Here is an 18,010-nt window from a genome sequence, read left to right as displayed (position 1 = left end):
GCTCATACATGGTAAAATGAGATGGGTCTGAAATATTTGGCTATCAATTGTAGGCTCATTGAATATGTTGCCCTTCTTATTAATTCTATAGCGCTTTCTTAAGATACTTGGGATAATAAAATAGCCAGATTAGTTCTTGATTTAAATGCCCATTAATTTCCTAAACTAAGCCTTTAACTTTATTGTTATTGGCATGTGAGCCAGAGTCTACCCTGATAGTTTTCCCAACCATATTTTCCCCAAAAATATGAAGCTGATAAAAAAAAGGAGAGTTTACCTGATTTCCTCCCATACCATGACAGTTGAATATACCCACTTTTTCATTTTCCTTGCGGCCCATGTTGTCTAAACATTGATTCGTTTCAACGTTTCTTATCTAAAAGAAACATACAAAAACGTAAGTCAGATAGTGATTTAAGTCAGAAAATCTTTCTGATATTATCAAATTGTATATTGATAACAAAATGATACAAGTTTGTAAAGAAATTTCTCCAAGAAGAACACATTGCTTTAAATATGTATTTTTCTTTTTCTATGTCCATTCTTAGATCTGTGTAAATTTCTAAACTCCTATGAAGTAACCTTGAACAACTCTGGCTTTGTCATTAGCATCTAACCAAGAGGCACCTCTTGTTTATAGTATAGTATCAGAGAAGAAGTATCTACATATTACAAATTAGGAATTCTTCCCCAAATCCTTTTAAAATTAGGACAGTTTCCAAATTCCACTCAAATAACCATAGTCTATTCTTGAACTCCTACTGTAACACGATAGGAGGAACAGAAACAAATTGTTTAAATATCCAAATTCATGTTTTTCTTAGGTCACTTCATTACTAGATGAGCCATTCTGTATACTAATAAAGATTAACCACACTGCTTATTTGTGTAACTAAAATATATTCATGCATCTTTTTCCCTTCTCAATGCCAGGCTTAATGAAAAGTAGTTGACCCAAAGAAAAGCTATTACAAGGTTAAATGGTGATTTCACATTATATGCCTCAAAAGCGAGATTAAATTGCCAACTGCAAACATAAGATTCTTGGTTTACACTCAAACACTGCATTAGACCCATGATTAACAGAAAGTTAATACATATTTGTGCCAAATGTTATGCAAAAGTCATTTGTTGAGTTTAAAGTTGCTAAAATTCTAAATCAAGCACAAATAAGTGCAAAAAAAGGAGAAGAAAAACCTTTCTAATAGATGGAATGTTTTAGATTTTTTCCTTAGTCTCAACCTCAAGTATGTATTTATACTTGTCCACTCTGCTTCCAAAAACCTCTTATCTCTGGCTCTTATCAGGACATACATATTTTACTGTTCACTCATATATTAGTCAGACATATCTGTTTAGTTATCTATGCTTTAGGTACATGTTTCTTCATATTGGCAAATGGCTAAGGTTAAAAACTTCTATAGAGGATGGATTAGGTTTATGCGATTCACTTTTTTGTATGGTGCAGAACACCATGGTCAAGTAATGGTTCCCAGAGTTGGGAAAACTGATGTGATTTACATGAAGGCCCCAACCAGCAATTGGGAATATTGGTGGGGATTGGAATTCATACTTGGTAAGGGCTGGACAGAGCTGAGTAGAGTGGTCAAGTCCTGTTCCAACGGGTTGAAATTGACAACAGCCATATAGATGCTTTCATGAAGAAATCTGAGCAGCAACCAGTTAGAACGGACAGAACACACCATGACTTAGAGGGAAAGGTTACAAGCTTCAAGAAACAAAATCATGTCCCAGTTCCAGACTGGTGGGATTAGGGCTGAAATGTACTCCTAAATCTGATTTAGGTTGGTTCAGGCATTGGAGGAGACTGAGCATATAGGTTAAGGCTAATAATTTTTCAGGACATGTAGCTGGACAGGATTGGGGGAGACAATGATAGCTAGATGATGTAGTAAATTGGTCTGCCCATAGTCTGATTGATATATTACATATAGGTTGAATCACTGTTTCTTTTAAAGATTGGCACCTGAGTTAACATCTGTTGCCAATTTTCTTTCTTTTCTTTTTTTCTTCTTCTTCTCCTCCCCAAAGCACCCCAGTGCATAGGTGTATATTCTAGTTGTAAGTCCTTCTGGCTTTGCTATGTGGGATGCTGTCTCAGCATGGCTTGATGAGCGGTGCTAGGTCCCTGCCTAGGATGAGAATCAGCAAAACCCTGGGCCACCGAAGTAGACTGCGTGAACTTAACCACTTGGCCACAGGGTTGCCTCGAGGCTGAATTATTTTTATATCCCTTACAGCAGACTTTTCTTGTTAACTTTTCATAAAAGGCAGACTTCAGGAGAAGCAATAGAATTATTTGTTATTATTATTTATCATCCTACAAAAGTGTAGAATAGTGTAATACTATAATACAGGAATAAATATCACACAAAATTATTAATTCACTTTTAGATGTCAGCTATGCAATCTGATTTCAAGGACCTCTGCTTGGTGCATGGTATTTGGATAGATGCTAGTTAATAATTACAGGGGCTACAGGATGAGTCGCTTGTAAGGTTCTGTCTCTTTGCTGGACAACAGAAGATTCAAAGCCATACTCAGTGCAGTAAATACTCTGACAATAGCATTTTAAAGTGCCATATGGTAGATGCAGGTCATCCTACTCTTTGACAAACTAAGCACAGAACTCAAGAATGCTTCCAAAATATTTTGCCCTCAGTAACAATCTATTATTATTTTCTTTATAATAGATAGAGTTTGTTTTTTGGTCTGTAACCTTTCTCATGAATTCATTCATTCACTCATTCAAAAAATATCATTGAGAGTATGCATCCTTCAATGGCAAGCACGATTCGAGGTGCTGAGGATACTGAAATGAACAAAGCAAACATAGTCCCTTCGATCGTGGAGCTCACGTTTTAGAAGGGAAGAGTGCAATACACAAACACATTTGCAATACATCAGAAAGTCAAGAAGCCCTACGAAGAAATAGAAAGCACGATAAGGGTAGGGAAAGCAATGGAGGGGGTACTATTTTACATAGGGGACCAGGAAAGGCCACCCTGAGGAAATGATACTTGCAAAAACACCTTATTGAAATGAGAGAACAGCCATATTTTCACCTATGTAAGAGCATTCCAGACAGGGGGAACAGCAAATGGACGCTCCCTGCAGCTGAGAAAACTGAGTGAGAAATGGGCTAGCAATGTGGCGAGGGTGCAGGGAGCGAGGGGCAAGTTAGAGGAATATGCAGACTAAATAATATAAGGAATCCTAAGTTTTTGAGCATGACGGTGACATATTAATAGTTCATTCTGGCTGCTGTGTGCAGAAGAAATTAGAGGGAGGCAAGAGGGGAAGCAGAGACACCAGTAAGGGGACTACTGCAGTCACGTCAGCAACAGATGATGGTTACTTGGAAGAGGAGAGAAGGGTAACAACGGAGGTGGAAAGGTCAGATTTGGAATGCTTTTAAGGTAGACCCAGTAGGACTTGCAATTGGATTGGATATGAGCTATGAGAGAAAAAAACACAGCAGGAAGCATTCCAAGGTTTTGGCCTGGGCAAATGGGTAAATGATGTTTCCATTTACTGGGATCAATATTCTGAGTTCTTGTATGTTGACACATACATCTGTGGCCTTTACACTTGTAAATCAATTTAGTAGATCTGGATTCCTTGGCCTACAATATTTTTCCTTGAGTTACTTTAAAATGTTACTCTATTTACTTCCAGCATAAATAGTTGCTTTTTTAAAAGTCTGATGATAATCTGGTTTTCTTTCCCTTATCCTGACAAATGTCTACTTGCCTGCATGCCAAACTGATTTTTTTCTTTAAAGTCCAATAGATTTACCACAAATTATCTTAATATTGTTCCTTCTGGACCACTCTTCCAGGTATGTGGTATTCGTTTTCAACATGTAGGTTCAATTTTATTCCCCGGAAAGTTTCCTTGAATTCTAGTTATTAATGTCCATTTTGTTTCACTGCTTTGATTTTCCTTCTTAGGAAATCCTACTACTTTGGATCTTATTTCTTATCTTCTATAGATGCCACTTTCTATTGAATAGTTTTGTCTTTAATTTCCTTTTCCCCTCGAAAATTCTTATGGCTTTTTCTCCCGGCAGTATTGACTCATGTTCTTTCAAGTTTAGCCTTCAATTCTAAAATGATTTATTCTTTAATTTCTAATTCTTTCCTGTATTTCAGGCCCTGATTTCCAAGGCTTTTAAAATTTGATTTATGTTGTTCTTTCCTATATTTTATCATTATAAAATTTCTTTTAGGGTGTTCCGACATATTAGGTTACACATTTCCTCTGTTTTATGAGCATAAAGTTTTGGTGTGCTTGCATTGTTTGCAGACATATCATTCTATTGATTATTTTTATTCTTATAGTACTCATGCTTTTCTACTATTTTCCTTTTTTGGGGGGGAATCATCTTGCACCTTTAAATTATTCTGCCACTTGGTTCTCATGCCCAGATATTCCCATTTAATTGGTATGGAGGGTAACCCGGCCATCAGGAGTTATAAAATCTCCCCAGGTGATTCCAATGTGCACAAAGTTTGGCAACCACCATTCTGGAGGAAGGTATATAGTGTCTTGATGTTAAATGGTGACATTTATAATTACTTTTCCTTTTTGAAGTAACTTCTTTTTCAGTGGTTCCCACCTGGGCTGCCTAATAGATTTACCTGGAAAGCTTTTAGAATATAATTCTACTTGGCCTCACCCTCATAGATTCTGATCCAAATGGTCTGGAGTAGGACCAGGATACAGTTTAAAGCCCCCCAGATGATTTGAATGTATAATCAGAGTTGAAACCCATTGTATCAAGAGAATACAATGGAGCACTTGCTGGCCGGAAGCCTATATATGTTGTGAATCCTCTTGAAAAACTCTGGATGCTCGTGCAAAGTAAAGGAGGTTTTCATAGCAAAGCTGATTCTTCCACTATGCAGCGGCAAGGTTTAGAGTAAATGTTTCTAGGTGTCGCTGACAGGAAATGTCTACACAGGAGACCATTTCTAACTTCACAAGTCTAGGTCTCCTGTGCCAGTACTTTTTTGAATAGTTGAAAAAAGTTGGCTTCTATTCTTTGAGATCTCCTGGCTCTGTTCATCTCTCCCGTTTTTTTGTTTTTTTTTTTTATCCAATTCTATCTGGACCTTCCATTTCCTTTGCCAAATATTTTCCTTACCTCCTCAATTTGGGCTTTATTTCTTAGAGTTTCTCCTCATAAGCAGGTTCAGCTAGTGAGTTTCAAAATTCACAAGTTACAGAGTGTTCAGCCCCTTCAGACATTAGAAAGGAGATTTTTCACTGACTTGCAGATTGGATTTTATGAAAACATCTCTTCCAATTTCAGCTACTATTATCAAATTGGCTTGAAACAATTTTTTCATGAGTATCTATTGGCAATAGGGGTGTTATCCCGATTTCCATCAGACCCCCCATTGCTTACCTTTGTTTCCTCCTGCAAAGGTTGTAGTATCATATGGTCATGAAATTGACCTCTTATATTTTGGGATTTGTGAGAATGCCTTGCCACCTAATTTTGTTGTCAATGTTGTCCATCAAATTTTGGTTCTACTATCCTGTTGCTCTTCCTGTTTCTTTTCAATAGAAAAATTCAAACAGATTCAAATACTGTGTCACTCCTGCCACTATTTTTTCAGAATTCCAGAATAGACTCATTTTGAAGACTGCATGAAAAGAAGCCTGTCCTATATCTGATGTGTTCTAACATTCTCACAAAATGATTTCTGGACATGTAATATTACTTGTTCCTTAGAATGTAGCCGGTGTTAAGAGGATACAATATAAGAACTCAAGTGAAATCTGGTGAGGCTGGCTGGACATGAGCTCTGGGAGACTAGAAATAGACAGGAGTCAGTGGTTTAAGAAAGCTGTCAGAATGAGATAGTGGAGACAACAACCACACCACCACTGCAATAATAATAATTAGCAATTAGCCACGCGCTGTTCCAAGTACTTAAGTGTAATAGCTAATTTAATATTTCCAAACAACTATTACACTCATTTTACAAATGAAAACATTAAGATACAGAGAGGTCAAGTAATTTGCCAAACTAAAGAATTAAAAGTTATTATAGTGAATTTGGGAATTGCCCAATCCAGACTCCAGACAGGCAGGCAGTGTGAGTCAGAAAGGAGTCCTGGAAGGAGCAAGGGAGGATGAAGTTCTAGTTGAACAGAGGTAAAGGTAACGACATGTCATCCAGACAATGGTGAAGACACATGGAACAAGACACATGAAAGTAACCTAAGATCAGGCCCAGGGGACCAGGTCAAGAAGACTAGAAGTGAAGTGTTCTTCATGCTGAGTGCCAGATTATTGGGCTGAGGTCATGTAAATTATTTCTGGCTATGGCTAAGATGGCGTTCGATACAAACAGGATAGGGCACGGAGTGTAAGGGAACAGAGGCATCAAAAATCATCTTAAAAAAATAAGAGGGACACATCATCTGGATAGAGACAATATCTGAAAGGTTTATGTCACTAGGTCTATGATATCCAGATTAAAAAAAAAAATCCATGCACACTTAGAAGGCAGCTTAGTGTACATCAGGTTGTTCTCCAGTCAGTTAGCCCAACACTGTTCTGCTATATTTTCTTCCAAATATAAAAATGGCTACTGAGTGTACTGAAGGTTCTCAACAAGCAGATCTTAAGGCACATTACAAGATATTGGCATACAGGAAAGTTCTAACTATGCATCTTATATTTTGAGATTCAAAGGATGATCAGATTTAGGATAATCTTATGTGATTTTTAAATCAGAAGACTTCTAAGAACACCCTGGGACCTCAGTCAAATATATACTCCCAAAGAATGTTGTTTAAGCAAAGAAGTGAAATTTCAGGAAGGACCCCCAATCTTGTCACTGGTACCATATTACCTGACAACACCTATTGCTTAGTCATGCTATTAAGAAAAATCTAGGCAACCAACCACTGAAGAACTTCATGCGTTAGAAATTCCTTACAGAGTGTGTTCTATGACTTGTGTCAACATAAGTAGAGCACACTGGCAGTTCTGAGATCTGGAAAATTGTTTTGACTCATTCTTTTTGTTATAGTATAGCTTTGAATATATGGCGTAGGGCCAACATAGTTTTAACTTTAATTGCTGTCTGTTTTGAGATTTCTTTGTTCATACATAATCTTTTACTACTTGAAAATAATTTTCAATGATATAAACTTGAGAATATTTTTCCCGCTTGTGTTTTGATGTTTGAAATCAGCAAGCGTATTCTAAACATTTCTAATCACCAGCAGCATCATTGGTAATGTTCTTACCACTTACATAGTTTGCTCATTAGCTTTTGCTCCCTCTGCTGGATTGTGACAACAAGCAACAAGGGGAACTCCAATTCTAAAAGAGGCAAACACTCTCCCCATCCCTAAACCTTTGCATTTCAAAACTAATATGTAAAATCCATTCTAGAGATAAGAGTCTAAACTTAAACTATGTGGTGTTTTTTTTTTTGCTTTAATTACTTCAACACATGCTTATCCTTCAACTGCACATCCTTACTCATTATCATTATTTTACATGTGTGAATCTCACTTGGTTTCTCTTTACTTTGTAATGAAGGAAATAGGTACAATTGCAGTGAATTCCGCAGTTTAATGTTAACATTTCCATATGATAGTCGCTGTAGAAAATATGCATTTAAGAATATTTTCTCTTAACAAAATTGTGAATAATTCAGAAGGATGAGGGCAAAATCAAGTCCGAGCTGACTTTGCTTATGTAGACCTGGGTTTAGAATGCTCTGATTAATGACTGTGAGATTTAAAAATTTTGAGCATGTGATATCCTAACCGCCTTCCACAAAAAAGTAAAGAACATGGAAAATTGAACAATTTCATTTATTTTGGTGAATAACAAAAACAAACAACAAGAATCCTGGGAGAATTCAGTAAATGCCTACCTGGCACATAGTTTGTGGCAGCTGTTTGCGCCACTACCTATTTGAGTAATAAAATTAGAATTGGTTCTAGCCTAAATATCAGCAATGTGAAGTCAAAACATTTTTTCAGGTAATAAACTCGCTCATTTTGTTCACAGGTGGGTTACCTGGCCCAACAATCTTTCACATTAACAGCTGATGAACAGCAACATATTCTGTCTGTACATGTGCATATTCAGTTACCCTGAGATGAAAATTAGGTACTGGATCCCAAAGAGTTTTGGAGACATATACATGGGCCGTGAGAATGCCCTAATTTGTGTAAGTCATCTAAAATGAGGCTTTCTTACCGGTTATCCTGTAAAGGGTCAAGAAGACTGTGAATCTATAAATAGATCTCCTGATTACCAACCGAGAGGGTAAATCTCTAAGCATTTTAACCTCTGCGTTTGTCAGTAACTGATTTTACACTTAATCCCTGCAGCCTAGCAGCTTCACAGATGTCTATTTTTAGTTGCCTAAATTTACTCTTTAAAAATATTTAAGGAATACAATACCAGTATGTATAAGGACCTTAACTAGTTGCACAGGTTAAAGAATATAAGAGGAAAAAGAAGTGCTGAGGTCAAGCAAGCATACAAAATGCATAGACTAAAGTCTAAACATCTTCAAAGCAACACGCAAATGCAAATTTTAAGCCCCAAGAGTTAAGTCACTTGGCTCCAGAAATCCTCTTCTCCTTCTTCTGGCCCTCTGATATTCTTGTGTTCTATATAGCTCACAATTTTTTTTCCAAAATGCTGACCTCTCATAGGCCAAAAATTTGGAGCGAGGCATTATGACTTTAGAATGCCATTTTTCAATCTTTTACTTGAATTAGCCTTTATATTTACAAGATTAGAGCCTGGCATGCTAAATCTACATAAGCTAAAGGGCTAGTTAAGAGAGAATTTAATACTGCAAAGAGCTCAACTCCCTTATTCCAATACGATCTGCTTACCGAGTCTAAAACACACATACTTCATTAAGCTACTTAAAGGTTTTAGTTCAAAGCAATTGCACAGCATTTAACTTCCCATCGGAAATTGTGTGTAATTCATGGACTGGTTAAAGTAATATTTCAATTACCTGAGTAAAATGCAAACATATAAAAAATTAAGATACAATTGATATTAATAATTATACTAATGATTATTTTGTTGACAATATAGGATAATGAGAAACTGATTACCACATTTGCCTCTATCTTCCAATACAGCTAGGTAAGTTATAAAGAGAAATTTACAAGGAAATGTTTATATTCACCAATATACTGCAATATTAAATATATAGGCTTTGGAAAAGATTGAAACTTAAGGAAATTGTAGATTGTTAAATCCTAACATTTTCACTTAAAATTGAGGAGTACATATAAATATAATACAAAGAAATAATTTTGTTGTCTTGATAAGTAGCTTGGACACCTGATACCACTTTGAGGCTCCAAGTATTTGAGAGAAAGTACTTTCGTACATAAGGAAAGATAGCTTTTTACATTCTCAAATAATGATTAATGACAAGCAGTAAGAAAGAAAAAGCTTTAAATAAATGACTATTGTCCATTAACAGTTCATCCCAAACTCATAATCAAAATGTCTGCCTTAAATTATGTACACACAACTATACAAAAATTGAATTGGGAAGTAGTGCTTGGTGAATTTGTCCTCCTGTTTCCATGGAAACAGATGTTGTATTGCATCTCCTTAAGGCTGGTTTTAAAGTGGAAAACTACAGTACATTAATATCTCAGAAAGTTTAAAACAATATATCTCATAGATTTCTGAATTTATTGGGTTTTCGAAACAGCAGTTCATAGCATGCCTATATTATACTGCATGTAGGGTGCCTTTTATTTCCACTGAGTTTATTACCTGTTTGATTCTCTCTTGCCATCCCTCCCATCCCTCATTTCAGTAGAATGGCTCAAGAGTAAAAGTCTTTCCTTATTTGACTTCGCATCCTTAGCATATAATATAGGTTCCAGCTCAAGCTCTTATTTAATAAATGCATTTTGAATGAATAAAATATAGTAATATAAGCTATTTTCTCCTTATAGTTATAAGAAAAAGTGAGCTTTAGTGTCAGACTAACATGTATTTGAATCCTGACTTCAACAGCTAGCTATATGACCCATATGTCAATCACACAAACTTTCTACATGTCAGTTTCCATATTAAATTGGAGATAATAACAAAACTCAAGTCACGGAGCTGTTGTGATTCTTAAGCAATGTAACTGTTACAAAGCATCTAGCAGAATGTTTGACGTAGTAAGAAAGCAATAAATGGTAGCTAGAATAATTAAAATAATTACTGGTGTTGCTACTACTTCTTTCCAGACATTGTGCTAGATGCTTTTTATCTTCAATCATCCCTATACCCCTGTATTTCTATCTTCATTCTGTGGCAAGTAAGTATCAGAGAGGATACTGAGTGCCACTCAAGCTGTGAGGTCAGGATTTACACCCTCCTTGGCTTGACTCCAAAGCCTGGAGATTTTTCCAATACAACACGCTGCCTCTTCTGAATATGTTTCAGAAATCCACAAAGGTACAATCCCTCTCTTTAAAAGCTTTTCAAAATATTTCTATAAATTAAAATATGGCCACCTGATCCATTACAGAAGATAGCTAATTGAAAATCAGTAGGTTGTACAAAGGAACTGGCCCACACTATGCTTTTACTTTTTCAGGAAGTCAATAATTAGGTTTCTTTAATGTAGCACTGCAAATCATAAAATTGGATTTTTAACGTGGAAGTAAACATCCAGGTTCCATTTCAGAGCCTTGAGTAGTTCCCAGGAGTCACCCCAGTGGCCCCAGAGAATTTCCAAAAAGTCCTCTTTACTCAAATCTGTCTTGTTATAGGCCGTGGTCATACCTCCTTTTAGAAAAAGTAATCAATGTTTACTCATCAGCTGGGTTTGTTGCCAACAGTGGGAGAAATACGCTACCACATGTTAGAAAAACTCCCTTCTTCTCAGAGTACAGTCAGGTTCAGGATTGTTAAATTTTTCAATAAAGAAACTAGACACTTTCTTGGAGATCTTTAGTAGAACTAGATTATAATAACTAGCATGCAAACAGTGTTCAAGTTTAAAAGGCAGTCTCAGGAGCAGCCTAGTGGCGTAGTGGTTAAGTTCGTGCACTTCGCTTTGGTGGCCCAAGGTTCACAGGTTTGGCTCCCAGGAGTGGACCAAGCACCACTTGTCAAGCCACACTGTGGCGGCATCCCACATGAAATAGAGGAAGATTGGCACAGATGTTAGTTAAGTGACCATCTTCCTCAAGCAAAAAGAGGAAGATGGGCAGCAGATGTTAGCTCAGGGCCCATCTTCCTCACCAAAAAAAACCCCCAAAAACCAAAACACTCTCACATATTTTATGTATTGAATATAAATCCATGTGACATTAATGTTAACATGGGAATATCGTGTATTCAAAAACAACAGCAACAACACCACCCCCTACCAAGAAAAGGAAACAAAAATTTTAAAAATAAAACCCTGAGGCACAAGACTATTAAGTGACTACAGTCACATACCTAGAAAGCAGTACATTCAGTGTTATTACACATGAACCTTTTCACTAAATTATTCAAATTAATGTTAAATATAGGTAAACTGAAAGATTCTATAAGAGATATTTACATGCCTAATGAGGAAGTGGAGATTTAGCAAATAGTGTATGGATATGACACAGAAAAACAGTCTTTAAAAACAATTCAGCTGGGGCTCCATTCAGTTTGAGTACTTTTTTCTTTAATTACTTTCTAGTTAATCATAAATTATGTTTATAGATTAAACTTACAGAGCAGATAAAGTTACAGATTTTCTTGGCAAACGAACCAAAAAAATATTATATTGAACTGTATAAATTTTCAGATATTTTATTATGGCCTACAAAAATGGCAGTTTCGATCTAAGAATAAACTTAATAGTTATTTTCCAAACGCATTATATTTTTGCTGTTGAAATGCTTTAATTGCAACCAATATTAAATTAGTTTTGATTCCCAAACCTAATCTCTATTAAGTGGGAAATTACCAATATGGAGCATATAATTCATAAGGGAATAATTCCTATTTTGAGCAATTGAATATATATTATGAATATATGTTTGTATAGTTAGGATGAAGCCAACTGTTCATTATCTAAAGATAATAGATATTTTGGAAAAGAATGATACAGATCAAAGGTTCTCAGTAGGCCCACAGGGTCAATACGATTTTAATAATAATACTACTATATTACCTGCAGTTTTCACTCTCACATCTTGTGAAGGTACAAGGAGTCTTCCAGAGGCTACATGTTGTGTGATATTATAGCAGACTGAATACTGACACAGATTTAAGAATCCAGCTGTCTTCTATTAGGCCAGACATTAATGCAACTTACAAAAATATTAATGATGCTAATCTTCTTACTATTTGATTTTGCTTTGGAAAATAAATTTATTTTTCAAAACTATGTCACTTATATTAACATGTAATGGATTATTATATTACTTTTAAGTTATCAGTTTTAACTTCAATAGAGTAAATATTAATAGCTATAATCCATGCTTTTGGGTTTGTAGCTTTTGCTTAAAAGCTCTTTGGGGTTCACAATAAATTTCAAAAGTATAAGGGTCCATACAGCCAGCTCTGGTGGTCTCATGGTTAAGATTTGGCTCTCATTGCGAGGCCCAGGTTCATTTCCTGGTCAGGGAATCACACCACCGGTCTTTTGGTTGTCATACTGTGGCAGCTGCATGTTGTTGTAATGCTGAAGCTATGCCACCAGTATTTCGAACACCAACAGGGTCTCCCATGGTGGACAGGCTTCAGTGGAGCTTCCAGACTAAGACAGACTAGGAAGAAGGACTCGGCCACCCACCTCTGAAAAGACTGGCCATGACAACTCTGTGAATAGCAGCAGAGCACTGTCTGATAGAGCACTGGAAGGAGAGAGGATGGGGCAAAAAAGACTGAGCAGGGTTCTGCTCTGCTGTACGCAGGGGTGCTAGCAGTTGGAAGCAACTCAATGCCATCACCACCAACTAAAGGTCCATATAACCAGAAAGTTTCAGAATTGTTGGTATATAAACAAGGAAGTACTATTTATTCAGTCTTAAACTATTGCCTTACTTTTACAAATCCCAATGATAAAGACCTTTATGGTCCTTGTAATATATAAGAAGCCATTTAAAATAGATTTATTTAAAAACCCTTACAGCATTTTATTCATAACATAAAAAATATGGAGCTCCTTAGAAATTGCTCCATTTGCAAAATATATTTATAACAACCAAAATAAATAATTCATACCTCACCAAGTGAGTAATAACGTCTTGGGATCTGGGAGTCCGGATAGATGTTTTCAAGGTACCAAGAAAAGGGCTTACACTTCAGATTTTCTCTTAGTGATTTTCTGACCGACACATCTCCATAATCCACTTTGACAACACCTGGAAGTTTTCAGAGAAACACACAAATCAGTTTGTGCTATTTTTGTTTTAGCACTGTTTCAATCTGTTTACTTTGTTATCAGTCTTTTTCTCTATAATTATAGTTCCATCAAATTCAATTGCACATTCAGCTGCTACTACACTGATTTTCTTACTACCATCCAATTAGTACATTAAACAGATGTAAAAAACAGTTCTTCCATTGGTTATGACTTTTCAAAGGCAAATATTTATCACCAAGTACTTATTTTTCTTGGGTTGAATAATTAACCAAGTAAGTGTAAATTGGTATTGATTTAGCATCTCATAATCAAAGCTTAACTGAACTGTATGATAATGTGGTTCTTTCTCTTTAAGAAAAATTTCAATAGCGCCAATGTTTATTAATGCTTATATTTTCCATACAGTGTCATTTATTCACCATCTGTAGATTTCATGAGAAATTTATATAAATATGATCCTCACAATGGACGGCACTTTTGTTCTAACTTTCCTTTTTCTTGTTGAACTTTTATTCTATCTAGGTTTACCATAGATCTGATTTTTTTGTTGACATTTTTTCCTGTTCTTTTTTATAAGTTAGCATAAGCCACCTCAAATCCTTAGATGAGTAAACTGGTAAATAAATAAGCATGAAGAAATTAACATAATCAATTGGAATATACTCACGTGTATATTAAAATTGCTTAATTTTATTTCATATAATAGAATATATGAAATTAAAATGAATATTTCCATTGAAGATCATAAAAGAATGTTTTCTGGTTGTGGATTAAAAAACTGATTTGTTTTTCTTTTTTTAATTAAAGATTGCCACCTGAGATAACATCTGTTGCCAGTCTTTTTTTTTTTCTTCTTCTCCCCAAAGCCCTCCAGTACATAGCTGTATATTCTAGTTGTAGGTCCTTCTGGTTCTGCTATGTGGAACACCACCTCAGCATAGCCTGATGAGTGGTGCTAGGTCAGCACCCAGGATCTGAATGGGCGAAACCCTGGGCCGCTGAAGTGGAGCGATTGAACTTCACCACTCGGCCATGGCGCTGGCCCTACCACTGATTTTTATATAAAATGATATCATGGTGACATGATTTGCTCATTATTATCAATATTTCAAATTATATTTGACTGAAATGACTAAATAACTGTGATAAGATTGCAATTATTTCTTAGAGTATTTTGAAAAGATCTCTGTTTAATGTGTTTCTTTCAGACTGGTAAGCAACCAGACTTTGGCACAGAAAAGAAAATGACCCAGCTTTTAGTATATTCTATCCCAAACATGCAGCAAAGCCAACCGATCATTCTGTAAAATAGGAAACAATTGTTAAGACAACCTAAATATCTGCAACTAATGCCATTATTTGGGTAACTATCTTCAAAAGTGGCAACACTCTTGAAGGTCATCACCAGCTAGTTCGCCCCTCCTCCCACTGTCTCTTCAGAATTTTTGTTTTTTCAAAATTAAATGCCCTAGTGTTGTTAGAAAGCATTCTGATGCTATTTAAGCGGCCAAACCATTTCCCTCTAAAATAAAATATTGATTTTTCTTGCTGATGTGTGTAGAGAAAACAACAAGATCTTTAGTCTTTTTAAAGAGAGAAATATTTACTTTCAAAATAATTCTATCCAGAACTTCCGATCTGGGGTGCAACCTTCAAAAGAAGAGGCTCGAAAACATTTACAAAATAGATCACTGAAAGAATTTCTCTTTGTGTTAACTGCTATAGCAATTGAAATGGTCTAATTGAAAGTCTTCAAAATCATATAAAAAGATGACGTTGGGTCCAAGAAGAAAAGGCACTGTGGTTTCAGAGGACTTAGTTCAATAGTCAGTTTTACTGTTCCAGTTTCATTTGTGAGGTGGGTTCTTCACACACGCCAAGGTCATTCCCAATTTCTGTTTGGATTGGTTTTGCTCTGGATCTTATGAGAGTTGTCTTTCACTTTGTCAGAGTCTCTGCTCAAGCTTCATTCCTCAGGTTCATTTTCACCTTCCTGTAGAAAGTGATCCCTCCCTCCCGTCATCCTGGGTCATGCTCTATCCCTCTATCCTGCTTAATTGTTCTCCAGGGCACCTATTAGTACTTGATATTATATTATAGATTAATTTGCTCATTGTCTCCCTAACAAAAATTTTGGACAAATTATTTATTCTCTTGAAGCCTAAGGTATCCTATTTAATAATATCTTGTAAGATGTTGTAAATACTAAATAATGTCTGAAAAAGCATAAAGTCCATGGTATATAATAATTGTTGAATACATATTGAATATTGTAATGGATATCTGTTGTTTTTGCATGCCCAGCATCCATTCTGTCTTCTGATAAGAGAGTTCAAGTTTTCTTTTGGCAACTAACTCTCCCCCACTTTTGGTTTGCATGGTTTGGGGACGCCACTCTTCTACCCACCTTTCCAGCTCCAATTGCGGCAGAGACTAAGGCATATCACCCAGAAATCTTGTTAAAATGCAGATTCTGATTCAGTTGGTCTGGAGTGAGGCCTGAGAGTCTGCATATCTAACAAACTCCCAAGGGATGCTGCTGTTGTTCAGGCCAAATCCTGAGTTAGCCCAAGACAATCAGAGCCTTCCATTTCTCAACCTTACACCCAACCCATTGTAATGATTGGCTCAGGAATGGGTATGGGAACCAGCCAGCCTAATAAAAGTATACTGAGAATTTTGCTAGGACTATTAAGAAGTTGAAGCTCTATTTCGTCTGGAATTGCTAGCTATAATATGATTTAAGCCCAGAACTTCTGGGGTTACCATATAGAGAATGCCTAAGTCAGTGATGCCAATACAGGAGTAAGGTAAATAAACAGATGGAAAGAGAAAGAGAAAAAGACAAAGATAGAGAACAGAGGGCAAGCCAAGATGAATCCAACAGATTTTTACTGTGTTGCAACTATATACAAGGCATGTTTTCTAGGCACCTGGGATATATCAATGAACAAAACAAAAGTATTTTCCTCTAGGGAGTTTACATTATGTGTGTATTGCATTATACATTATTATTTTTTTCAAAGGCAACTTACAAGAGTTGCAAGTTTTAAGGTAAGTCTTTCCATGAGACTTGCACAAACGCTGGAAAAGCTTTGACAGGGATAAAGATTCATAATGAGCTAGAAAAAAAGAGTATTTTAATTAACTCCAGGTTTGCAGGTTTGATTAATAGGTAAATGATAACACTTATGGGTTGTTCTACTTTATTTAATAACGTCTCCTTTATTCATCATTTTTAAATCTATTTCATGGTAGTATTAAATTAATATATGTGGAGCAATCATGTTTTAAATTCTTAAATAGGTAATAGATAGAAGACCATCATAGTCTCAGTCAAGTTCTTCCCCTAGTAGATGCCTAACAAGCCTAATGGTTCTTATTCCCTATAATCAAAGCACCTGATGACAGAATAGCCTGATTATAGGCTAAAGCCTAGAGTTTTATGTATAAGAATATATACTGTAGCATATCTTAAAGTGGAGAAAAGGGGAAATAATTCAATAAGGGAATGCTTAAGTAAATCAATGGTATATCCAATTGACAAAATATAATTCATACATTGAAACAATTACGTCTATAAGAATATGGAAAAATGTTTATAAATAAAAATATAAAGAATTTTTATTATATTGTCATTATAAGTAAGTAAAATGAAAACATATGGGATAACAAAACTGAGAAAAATAAAACAGCACATTCCATTTGGTACTAAAAAAATAAAGAGAGAGAGAACTAAAAAAATCTCCTATTTTTTCCTTAAGTACAACAATTAAAACTATGAAACTAATCATAAAGATTTTTATATACAATGATATATTAATATACTTGCATATTATAGTTGAGTGGTATACATAGATTCAGCTAAGAATTTTTTTGGTAATATTTTAAAATTTTCATATAAACAGGAAATCATCTTCTCTGTTATTTACTTGAATAATTGTCACCAGGAGTTTTAAGAATAAGGATCTGCATTTCTTTCTCCTCAAAAGTAAGAAAATAAAAAGATCAATCATTTTTAAGCCAACTAGGGACTACCGTATTCTGAGTATAAAAATACTATATTGTGTCAGAGGTTTAGCAGATTACTTGGAATAATTTTTTTAGTTTAAAATTACTCTTTTAATCTACTCTTTTCATTTTACCCATTCTTGATAGGCACCCAAATTACCCAGCCTCATCACTGCTCATTAGGAAGTCACTACATAGAACTATATTAACAGGCTGATGGCCCATACCAGCTAATAATACATAGTGATTATCTGTTGAATTTGTCATTTACTATTATTACTGCAATTTTATTTGAATGGAATAAAAATGAGATAATGAATTATACAAAGATCATAGGTTCAGCTGAGAGCTATGTCACACAGAAGAAGTAAATATTATACAACATCTCAATTCATTTGTCTGTCTGATCTCCATAGTCAAAAGTGTGGGCCAGCCCCGTGGCCTAGTGGTTAAGTTCAGTGTGCTCTGCTTTGGTGGCCTGGGTTCAGATCCTGGGTGTGGACCTATAGCATTCATCAGTGGCCATCCTATGGCAGTGACCCACATGCAAAATTAAGGAAGATTAGCACAGATGTTTGCTCAGGGCAAATCTTCCCTAAGCC

At 35.6% G+C, this 18,010-nt stretch overlaps 1 protein-coding gene across 8 annotated transcripts in view; it reads right to left on the bottom strand.

Moving 5' to 3' along the window:
* Positions 1-18,010, bottom strand: part of GALNT13 (polypeptide N-acetylgalactosaminyltransferase 13) — a 473,172-nt gene that overhangs the window by 40,963 nt on the left and 414,199 nt on the right. For all 8 annotated transcript variants that reach the window (XM_023622933.2, XM_023622930.2, XM_070241869.1 and 5 more), the window contains 2 exons: positions 13,256-13,395; positions 278-376 (listed from right to left, as the gene is read on the bottom strand). In XM_023622933.2, coding sequence (XP_023478701.1) covers positions 278-376; positions 13,256-13,395 — 239 coding nt within the window. The remainder of the gene's footprint in view (positions 1-277; positions 377-13,255; positions 13,396-18,010) is intronic.

Source organism: Equus caballus, chromosome 18, assembly GCF_041296265.1.
Source record: "Equus caballus isolate H_3958 breed thoroughbred chromosome 18, TB-T2T, whole genome shotgun sequence".
Taxonomy (NCBI): domain Eukaryota; kingdom Metazoa; phylum Chordata; class Mammalia; order Perissodactyla; family Equidae; genus Equus; species Equus caballus.
Note: the sequence above shows the minus strand (reverse complement) of the source record. Positions and strands in the feature narration are given on the sequence as shown.